Raw genomic sequence first — 10,852 nt, forward strand, 5'->3', positions numbered from 1 at the left:
CCCCGGTTCTCAGTGTCCACCTTCCGTTTTGCCATTTTTGATGGGTATCTGAAAGCTAATGTCACTGTTATGGGAACGACTGCTAGACTAATAAATATTTAAATAAAGCGGCCGACTGCTTGGCGCGTCACCGTTGCATTGTGGGAAATGTAGTATTGGTGCGTGTAAAAGATCTGCGAGCTCTCGGCTTGCTGCGGTCCGCGGGCCGGTTCTAATAATAAATCAAAATCATCCCAGGGGCCACTGAAAACATTCTCGCGGGCCGGATTTGGCCCGCGGGCCGGCACTTTGACATCGGTGGTTTAGGGGAATGACATGCCTACTGTCATTTCCCCAAGGGGACTTTTTTGCCTAATTTGTGCCTTCAGTGGATAAAGGTCAAATCTGATGGATTTAAGGCCGTGCGTTTCGGCTTCAGAATCAAATCTTTGGGGGCGGGGCGAATTCCATTTTTTACAAATTTTCCAAAGAAATGTAACCGTAGCCACTGAAAATGCAGATGAAATCCGGCATACATCATATAGCAAATACTTGTCTGCCTTTGATCAACATTTTTGAGAAGGAAAGTGAGACTCTCCCTCACCCCGAGTCCTCTCTTGACTAAATAGTAAGCTTTTTTGGCATCATTGATTGTGATCCAGAGGTGCCTGGAGACTGAATTGGTGGGTGGCCCCAAGAGAGTCCTCCAGGCAGGAAGGAAGGCCCAGACACGGTGTGAGAAGGACACCGCCCTCCACCAAGAGCACTGCCACCATGGCAAGGGAACAGCCAAGCATGGGGGACCTCCTCCCGCTCTTGGAGACCTCCGACCTCCACCAGCTCGAAGAGATCAGAGGCCTTATTAATGAGCAACTCAGCACTGGTATAATAATCACTTTTCTTCTTTTAAAAAAAAAAAAAAAAACACGATCTGCTTGTATGTGTGTGTCAAAATGTGTCATGGCTGTGTCAATATATTTGCAGAACGAGGGTCTGTGCTGCTCAACGGGCTGGTGGACTACTTTTTAGAAACAAACTCATCAGAGGCCATGCATATCCTCTGCTCAGTCAGAGAGCCGCACGACAAGGTGACAAAAGTCGGATATTTATTCACGCCGCTTCATTTGAATGAAATGGCAGTTACTTCAAATGCAACTACAAATGAGAGTGGGATGACAAAAAAAAATCTATTGATTTGGCCGCCGATCTCCATCTTTCATTACCTTCTTTCAAAATTGACTATGTGGGTACACGTGTGAAGCTCCTTAGTGCTTTTACATGCAAAACATTTTTTTAAAAAGGTTCTTGAATTACAATTACATGATGTATATTGATTTATGGGGAAAACTAAAATGCCATGCATAAGTGTCGGCCTGATCAGCTAACATCCCGACTTGTCACCGCAGCACCTTCTGGACAAGATGAACGAGTGTATGACCAAACAGGCCTGTCGGCTGCCCACCCTCACCATGCTCGGCCACGTCATCCGCAAGCAGCCGTCCTGGATCCACAAGATTGCCCGATACCCTCTTCTGCTATCACTGCTCAAATGCCTAAAGGTACCACTATAATGTGCGAGACGATATGACAACATTTCTCACAGTCTAAGATGATGTGCGAGTCATTGCAGATTTAAAAAATACTTTGAACAACAACTGCACAAATGTTTGATGCTACTCTACACAAAAAAAAACAAAAACATTGAGCTAAAACATTCTGAAATAGAATATAATTTCCTAGAGTGGAAATGTTTACGAAAATCAATCAAAGCTTTGAGCACAATGCAACCTTGCTATTAAAAAAAAAAAAAATTTAAAAAAATTCCTTTGTGACTCAAATGGCGAGGAGAGACAACAACGGTAATTCCCTGAACAAGTCGGGCTGGCCGCTTCATCAATTTTATTGACTAACTTTAGTTCATCATCCAGACAAGGGTAATTAAGCAAAGAAAAAATATTTTTTGAATAGCGTTTCAAAGCTTAGTTATATCCGCATTTGATTCCCCTGTCAGACTGATACAGATGTGGTGGTGCTGATAACTGGGGTGCTGGTGTTGATCACGCTGCTTCCAATGATTCCTCAAGCGGGAAAACAACACCTGTGGGAGTACTTTGACATATTTGGCCGCTTGGCATCCTGGAACCTCAAGAATCCGGGTGAGATATGCATTCCATTTCCTGCAAAACAGTTCACTTCCGCCCACCGTTATTTGCTCCCACAATATTCGAGAAACCGCAGTCCATCAGGGGAGATAAAAGCTTAAGCTGCAAAACCTCATGGGTCTTGCTTGCCCTCTTGCTTAGGAGTGTTGTGTTTTTTTTCCCCTTTAAATCCATCCAGGTCATGTTTCCGAGGTTTACTTGATCCACTTACACGCCAGCGTTTATTCGCTCTTCCACCGCCTGTATGGCATGTACCCTTGCAACTTTGTGTCCTACCTGCGCTCTCACTACAGCATGAAGGAAAACATGGAAACATTTGAAGAAGTGGTCAAGGTGAGGGCGTACCATACTGCCTGTCCTTGAGAACGTGATCAGTTTTCTTTTGGTGTCATTGATCGAAATTGCTTCGAACCTCTTTACTCAGCCAATGCTTGAACATGTGCGTATCCACCCTGAACTGGTGACAGGAACCAAGGATCACGAGCTTGACCCCACCAGGTAAGTCTCACACCGTCTTGCAGCATTTTCCAGGCATGTCGAATATTTGGTTGGGAATCCTGATTTTTAATTTTTATTTTTTTTGCTTTAGGTGGAAAAAGTATGAAATCCACGATATCGTCATTGAATGTGCCAAAGTGTCTCTCGACCCGAAGGAGGCCTCCTGTGAGGAGGGATATGCCACCATGCCTGACAACTTTTACCCTCAAATTCACCTGCGACCACAAGACTGCACTTCCAGCCCCTACACAGACCTCTACAGCAGCTATGGTTAGTTTAAAAAGAGTGTTTGGAAGGGGGGAGGTGATATTATGTATACATGTGAATACAATGCATTCAATTTTTTATTTTTTGTTTTGTTTTGCTTTTGAAATGTAAAAGACACCCGCATGGAGAAGCTTTTGCATAGGAATGCTCTTTTTAATGATAACATATAATTATCCTTCAATTGTCTGAATATTTTATACAAACATAGGCACTTACATTGATATTTCATGACTACGATGACTGATTGATTACTTGCTTTTCTGAATTGAAAGATCTTCCTAACTTATTAGAGAAGTCCAGTGCCATCTCATATTTGTAGCTACAAAAAAAAAAAAAAAATGCTGAATTATTTTTAACTCTTTCAGGCACAGCGGTTACTGAAGTGGACAGCTTATCATGTTATCAAATTACATTGTGCATGAAAGAGTTAATAATCCTGATTCCAGTTCGAAATATTCCAATGGCGAGAGCTCGCTAAAAATGAAAGTGTCTCTCTCAACTCAACTCAACTGTATTTATAGAACACTTTAAAACAACCATCGCTGTATACAAAGTGCTGTACATGGAGCAAATATCATATATACAACAATAAAAAATAAATTAATGACAAAGACAGTAGAAAGCACCAAACAGTAAATCTAAGATCAAGTCTGAGATATGCCGAGTCAAATGTCAAAGGGTACAAATGAGTTTTGAGATGAGTTTTAAAGATGGGCAGCGAGGGGGCTTGCCGAATGTTCAGTGGGACGTCATTCCAAAGAGAGGGACCAGCAACGGAAAAGGCTCAGTCCCCTCTGTGCCTCCGCTAAGTTCTTGGTACTTCTAATAATGTCTGGTCCGCAGACCTGAGGCGCCGGGCAGGTGTGTAAGGGCGGATGAGTTCAGAGAGGTAAGGTGGCGCGAGGCCATTTAAAGATTTGAAAACAAATAATAGGATCTTGAAAAGAACTCTCAAATGTAGCGGGAGCCAGTGAAAGGGATGCCAGAGTAGGAGTTATGTGCTCCCTCTTACGAGTACCAGTCAAGAGGCGAGCAGCAGCATTCTAGGCCAACTGGAGATGCTTCATGGAAGACTGGCTGACTCCAAAGTAAAATGCATTACAGTAATCCAGTCGAGATGTGACGAAGGCATGAATTACTGTTTCAAAGTGCTCATGAGAAAGGAGAGGTTTTACTTTAGCCAGCTGCCTAAGATGAAAGAAGCTGGATTTAACAACGACACCAATTTGCCGGTCCAGTTTAAAATCACTGTCCAGTTTCAGACCCAACTTTGAGACTGTTGACTTAAGATCAGGAGTCAGGGGGCCAAGTCTGTGTAAAAGCCCTTTATATTAGGTATTATTCGTCGAACCAAAAATATGATTTTTGAAGTGTTAAAAGAGGACGTTTCAGTCAGTAACAGAAAGGTCTTCCTAAGAAAAAGTGTTCAGTATATTCTCTTTGAAAAGTGATTCATTACAAACACGGAGTAATTACAGTAAGTAACAAAATATTTGTGTTGACATCTAAATGTTTTCTTTTGACGGTGGTAGCTTTGACAAGGATTGTCATTATTACATGAATATTATGTTCAAACCAAATTTTAATTCCACAATTCTTACCATGAAAAATGCTTTAATCAAAGGAGCTGTCAATTATCAAATCGATTAGGTAAATTTAACGTACTCTCTTGTATTCATGTAAATTAAATCTGTTTGGAATTATGCACTCTTTAGCACCATTGTACCTGTATTTTTTTTTCTCCCTGAGTACCGTATTACAATTTAGAATCTTTTCAGTGACGCCTTTTAAAATTTGGTTAGTTAACAGTCAGCCGAAAATATCATGGGAACCATCGATGAAATGCTTGAAAATTCTTTGTCTACTTGACCACAGGAAGCTCTTCATCAACTCCGTTCTCCACTCCACGGCAGCCTCTGCCTCCGCCCCTGTCTTTGCCCCCCTTCTCAGGGACACAGTCAACCAACCGTAGCCCACAGACCACCAAACGGCAGGTAACAACATCAGGAAATAAAGGCTCATAATCCTCAAGGGTGGAGAGGTCGAGAGATATGTACCGGGCAATATTATCTTTGTAAAGGCAGGCCAGTTTATCGCAGGGAATATGTTACAGACAGTTCCCACCCACCATCGATGAAAAGAGCTTTTTATTTATTTATTTATTTATTTTACAGAGCTCCACCTGTGACCCTAACTCCTCCTATGGTGGGAAGGACCCACTGTGGAGCCCCTCCTCTTTGTGTGGAATGGCTACGCCCCCTTCATCCAGGGGCATGTCGCCCAACTTTGAGCTCTCCCACAGTGCCTCGCACCTTCCCAGCCGCTTCCACTGCACTTCAGGTGAATCCAATCCCAAGACATTGAAACAAACGTACTTAATAAGTTCTATTTATGAATTACTTTTGAAGTGACGAACCCACCAATAGCTGGTTTAAGTTTGATTTGGAGTAAGAACTCTTTAGAATGATCTTTTTAATTAATGGCGCCGTTTGCGTGTTTCATGTGAGCAGGCGGGAAAGGAACGTCCGCCTCCAGTACTCCAGCCACTTCATCACCACCACCCACTCTCGCAGATGACTTTCCGATCATCTCCTTGCCAGGCAACACAGTCCAATCCAGTCCACCGAGAAAAGTAAGCTAAAACACACATGCACATACAGACTGACTGAAAAGAAAAATCACAGTTGATTGTTCACAAACTATTTGTGTTATTTTGTGAATGAATGCTTTTTTTTTTCTTTCTTTGCAACATATTTTAGCAATTATTTTGAACTGAAAAGAGAAGTCTGGTGTTTTTTTTCCCATTTATGTCTATTCTTGATACTTTAGCACTCAATAAAAATTAGAGGAAAAAGTGGCGATGGGTGTAAAATACTGGTTGGTTGTGTACACTTTTGTCAACAAGGGCTTGTGAAGCCCTTTGAGAGCATTTTGTGATAAAGGGCGATATAAATAGCAAATATAAATAAATGTTACAGTCGTGTAGTCAAAAACAAACTGTGGCACTTTTCAGAATCGCAGACATGTCGACAGTGGTAAACCTGCGCTGGTGAGACAGGAACCTGTGAAAGACTCTGAGAAAAGCGGCGCCACAAACAGAGGTTTGTTACGATGCATCACATCTACACAAAGTTAAGAAGCAGCTCAGAATCGGAATTCTCAGCATAAGTTCCTGATCTCGAAGACTGCCCATCAAGTGTGGTCAACAGTGTGCTTTGCTGTGATTTTGCGCCAGTTTTGCCCAAAAACATGTTCAACACTCTAAATTGGTCATGGGTGTGAATATGGTCCATCTGTGCCCTGCGACTGACTGGTTAGCTGCAGTTCTCGCACCCAAAGTCAGCTGGGATAGGCTTCAGCTCAGCCATAACCTAATGAGGACAAGTGGTATCGAAAATGGATGGGCGGATGACTAAGCAATTATTAAGATGACACTTAAGTGTCGAGTCAGGGTCTTCATCGGCCTTCGACTGAAATATTGAATCTTGTCTGGCTCGTAGACAAGTGGCAGTCAGCTCCTATTTTAGTGCTGCCAAATAGGTTTGATTTTGTCACGTTCTAAGATTTGACCACCTTTCACAACATAACTATAAGATCTTAGTTTTTTTTTCCCTGAAACCTTGTTATCGCAACAGTGACTCAAGGTTTTTATTTTATTTTTTTTAAATCAGATGCTGCCGATGCTGCAAATGTGTCCATGACCCTGACCGAGCTCTCGGTTTTCATGAAGATACAGGAGTTGGAGCTTCATCTGAGAACGGAAAAAGAAAAAGAGGAGGGTGAGAGCAGACCTTTTTTATGCTTTTTCAGAACTTCATTTGTTTTTCTTGAGTCACATGGGTAGACATCTTGGACAGATAATAAGAACATCACAAAACCGGAACGCTCAGTTTCTGTGTGTTGCACCATTTCTTGGCACCTACCCAAAATCCTTCTCTCTTCTTTCTCTCTTTTTTCTCTCTCTTTCTGCTTTTTTTTTTTTAAATTATTTGTAGCGGCTATCACAGAGGAGCTGCTCAAGATTACAGAGGATAAACAGGATCGTTCAGGCCTGAGGGGTTTCGACTCTCCTTTCTACCGAACCACTGAGACCCTGACTGGCTGTCAGACACAAGACAAGATCGTCACCAACAGCCAACTGGGCGGGTCCGTCCCAGACACACGCCATGCAGCGTCTACGCCAGACAAAGCGGAGAACACCACAAGCGTCAGCGATGTTGGGAGCGAACAAGGAGGGGGAGCGGGAGACAGTCGCAGTTTAGCCATCGGCCTCGATCAGTCCTGGCCCTTCCTGTCAGGTTTTACCCCGATTGATCACCACCTGCACCGGAGCCCCTCGGCCCCAGAAGAGGAGGTGTCAAAGTTTGGGATGTTCTCGCCTAGTCCCTGTGCCAAGACACCTGCATCGGTGCCATACGAAGTGTTATTTGACCTGGCTTTGCCCAGGGCGGCCTCTCTCTACATAGGCCAGAAGACATCTGAGGCCGTCCACAAAGCGGCACTGGAGAGGCTCTCAAGACGGGAAGAGGGGCTGGAGGACGGGGAAGAGGATGGGCTTCTGACTGCTTCACCACTAGAGGTGCTGGATCGCCTTGTTCAGCAGGGGAGTGACGCTCACGATAAAGTCCTTAAGCGGTGAGATGTCATATGTACAATTTTGTTTGTTTTTGTGATTAGTAACACCGAGTCACTTACAGAAAAGGAATATGGAGTCACTCTTCTGTGAAAGTGAGCTCCACTCATCCACAGAAGAGCATTTGTGAGGTTGGGGTCAACAACTAATCCATCCCAAACGTGTTTGATGGGGTTGAGGTCAAGGGCTCTCAAATTCTTCCACACCAAACTCATCTGCAAGTATACAATTGAGTGTCTCGGAAATCCACGGAATTAACATTCTTCGAGAACTGAGGGGCCCAGCGTGATACTGTAGTCATTTCACTGTATCTTTTCAAGTGTGCCTATTGATTGGACTTGATGAAGTATAATCCCTCAAGAGGAAATGTAGCCAGCCAAGGTGAATTTATCATGCACAGGTTCACACATCATAATCTCAAAAGAAATGATCAAATGTTTAAAAACAACACAAGTGTCGCCACTCTTTGTTAGAGTTCAGTTCACATTCTAACTATGACCGGGCTTCTCAAACAATATCATCAGTTGTGTTACCGAGCAACCGAAACAAAGAGGTGTCACAGTAGTTTAGCATCAGTATTTATTTGTATTTGCGGGTCTTATTTCGCAACTGGTAACACAAACTCGCATTCCCAGCTTGTTATGTTTGGTCGTCATGATCATGACTGACTTCATTTAAATTCCAGAGGAGACAAACATCTGCAGAAATGTTTTTTTCCCTTCCTCTCCTCCAGATTACCTCTGCCAAGTAAGTCAGCTGACTGGACGCACTTTGGAGGTAATTCACTCATTCTTCTACGCTGTTGCTCACGGATAGAAGAAGCTACTCCGAATGCTGCGATGGGGCGTTAGTCAGGATGACTAGTGATGCATCATGAGTGTTGGGACGTGTCTTGCAAATTCAAATTGGGAGAGGATTTGTTCAATGTTTCACACTACATGTCTTGGAAATCCAGAGATGAAAGTCCTCCGGATTTTCCCGGAATTCCGGGTTTTTCAAATTTTTATGAAAATTTCTCCGGAGAATTGAGGAAAATAAAATTAATCCGGATATCAGTTGACAACATTGGACGAAGACGCATTTGAGTTCATTATATTGATTTCACGAGCGTAGCCATATGGAGGCACTAACACTAGTAACAGTAAAGAGATTTTTGTTTGTGTAATAACGACCGAAGACATGATGGCGTTTGACTAATGGTTTAGTAGAACGAATGGCAACTCGCAACAACAGTAACAAGCGTCATTTTGCCACTTGGGTTATACCATCTCAACTAGAATGTGGGGGGATAGTCCCCAAACAATTTTCGTCTCTTTATAAACACACTTGCTAAACCCCAGTGGAACGAATAAAAGACGCCGTGGACAAGACAGTTGTCGTAAAAAATATATTTGGCCAAAAAGGGAAAAACACAGATTGGCAGAAAATCGTGTCCGTCCGACTTCGAGTGTCGTCTCGGCTAACTTAGCTTAGCTGTTGTCGTGTATGACGTCATTTGCGTTGGCGCTGATTGGTTGAAATCAAAAGACGCGCTTGCGTACATGTTCGCGCTGAAACACGCACAGCAGAGAGCAGCGGACTATCTACTGCTGAGGCTCGCTTAGCTTGAGTGGAGTCACCACAACAGTAATACCCTCGCCTCGCATTCTCATGGCCTCGCCATATCTCGGAGATTTCAAAATTTCGGCGAGAACGGAAGACACAAAGGGTACACGTGTGCACACAAAAGGAAGATTAATCATTGAATGTCGAGTATTTGAATAGCGTTTTGTGTAAACTAATTCATGCTTGTGCGGCCACGTGCGTGCGTGTGTGTCCAAAGTATAAACCCACATACAGCACAATCTCATTATTTTTATTATTGATTATTCCGAAGTGGGCCTGGTGGTCCAGTGGTTAGTGCGTCGACCTCACAGTGCAGAGGTACTGGGTTTGATCCTGGCTCTGACCTTCCTGTGTGGAGTTTGCATGTTCTCCCTGGGCCTGCGCGGGTTTTCTCCAGGTACTCCCGGTTTCCTCCCACATTCCAAAAAACATGCATGGCAGGCTGATTGAACACTCAAAATTGTCCCTTGGTGCGAGTGTGAGTGCGGATGGTTGTTCGTCTCTGTGTGCCCGGCGATTGGCTGGCAACCGATTCAGGGTGTCCCCCGCCTACTGCCCGAAGACAGCTGGGATAGGCTCCAGCACCCGCCGCGACCCTTGTGAGGATAAAGCGGATCAAAAAATGGATGGATGGATGGATGGATATTCCGAAGTGGGACAAATGGTGCTTCAAAGTTAAGATGGATCATGACCCTCCTGCAAAAGCAAGTCCAAATTTTTTGAAGGCAAAGAAGGGGAATATTCTTGAGTGGCCAAGTATGATGTGAATTTAGCAATGTATAAAAGTCTTTAATGAAGAGACAAGCTGGCTGGCGTAGTAACTTTTAAAGACGCTTAGAACTTGTTGATGCTCGTGGGCACCAGGTTTCAGGCAATCAATGACCAAAAGTGTTTTTTTTTTGTTTTTTGTTTTTTTTAAGTATTAACAAATGGGGTCATATTTGCAGTTATCCCAATTTAAATATGTTCAAGCCTCTGAAGATTCAGCAAGTCTGTATAAAATAACTGTTGTTCTTAATTGGCAAATGCTGTATGTTTGTGACTCGTCAAAGTTCTGTACGCCCTCCAATCACAAATTGATTCTTTTGTTTTGAATCCATTGTTGTGGTGTGGACATGCAAATGTAAACGCATTACACATTACATTTACAATTTTTTTCTTTCTTTTTTTAACAATACTGTACATCAATTTTCTACACCACTTATGCAACACTGATGTTATCAACTCTTCAAGAGTACAAGCTGATGGCACATTTATGCATTATTGAATGTTTATAAAGTTACCATAAATTATATAATCTTTGAAGTTATGAAATGCGTGAACTGCAGCAGTCTAAAGTAGGAGATAACCCCTACTTTAGACTGCTGCAGATCACATAAACATACATGGCAATGGCGAGTGATGAAAAAAGCGGAAGGGGCGTGGCCTGGACGGGGCGTGGCCTGGGCGGGGGCGTGGTTACTTACAAAAGTGGCACTAAACATGCTGAAGATGAAGTGTATTAAATTTACACAGTTTGAAAATTGAACAGAAAAAAATCCCAAGATCGCCACTATTCTTTCAAGTGAAAATTTGTGCAATTTTGCCTATGCATTCCTGGTGAGCACCAATATGTAACTCCAAATTTGCTGCTCAAAATCAAAACTAAAAAAGTAAACACATTCCGTGCCATATTTAAGATTTGTTCATGACTTGTATTCATAAAGTG

At 42.9% G+C, this 10,852-nt stretch overlaps 1 protein-coding gene and 1 long non-coding RNA gene across 4 annotated transcripts in view; one reads left to right on the forward strand and one right to left on the reverse strand.

The window, feature by feature from the left end:
* Window positions 1–10,852, forward strand: part of tsc1b (TSC complex subunit 1b) — a 26,545-nt gene that overhangs the window by 8,737 nt on the left and 6,956 nt on the right. For all 3 annotated transcript variants that reach the window (XM_019894510.1, XM_019894523.1, XM_019894517.1), the window contains exons 2-15: window positions 642–862; window positions 964–1,067; window positions 1,386–1,538; window positions 1,991–2,135; window positions 2,320–2,474; window positions 2,566–2,639; window positions 2,731–2,909; window positions 4,782–4,900; window positions 5,081–5,246; window positions 5,417–5,538; window positions 5,920–6,007; window positions 6,578–6,685; window positions 6,902–7,541; window positions 8,273–8,316. In XM_019894510.1, coding sequence (XP_019750069.1) covers window positions 754–862; window positions 964–1,067; window positions 1,386–1,538; window positions 1,991–2,135; window positions 2,320–2,474; window positions 2,566–2,639; window positions 2,731–2,909; window positions 4,782–4,900; window positions 5,081–5,246; window positions 5,417–5,538; window positions 5,920–6,007; window positions 6,578–6,685; window positions 6,902–7,541; window positions 8,273–8,316 — 2,206 coding nt within the window. In that variant the 5' untranslated portion in view covers window positions 642–753. The remainder of the gene's footprint in view (window positions 1–641; window positions 863–963; window positions 1,068–1,385; window positions 1,539–1,990; window positions 2,136–2,319; window positions 2,475–2,565; window positions 2,640–2,730; window positions 2,910–4,781; window positions 4,901–5,080; window positions 5,247–5,416; window positions 5,539–5,919; window positions 6,008–6,577; window positions 6,686–6,901; window positions 7,542–8,272; window positions 8,317–10,852) is intronic.
* Window positions 3,515–10,852, reverse strand: part of LOC109530654 (uncharacterized) — a 16,521-nt gene continuing 9,183 nt past the window's right edge. Inside the window, exons 2-3 of the long non-coding RNA XR_002171045.1 lie at window positions 9,120–9,125; window positions 3,515–3,725 (exon numbers count right to left, since the gene is read on the reverse strand). This is a non-coding gene — a long non-coding RNA (uncharacterized LOC109530654). The remainder of the gene's footprint in view (window positions 3,726–9,119; window positions 9,126–10,852) is intronic.

Source organism: Hippocampus comes, unplaced genomic scaffold (genome assembly GCF_001891065.2).
Source record: "Hippocampus comes isolate QL1 unplaced genomic scaffold, H_comes_QL1_v1.1 scaffold123, whole genome shotgun sequence".
Taxonomy (NCBI): Eukaryota; Metazoa; Chordata; class Actinopteri; order Syngnathiformes; family Syngnathidae; genus Hippocampus; species Hippocampus comes.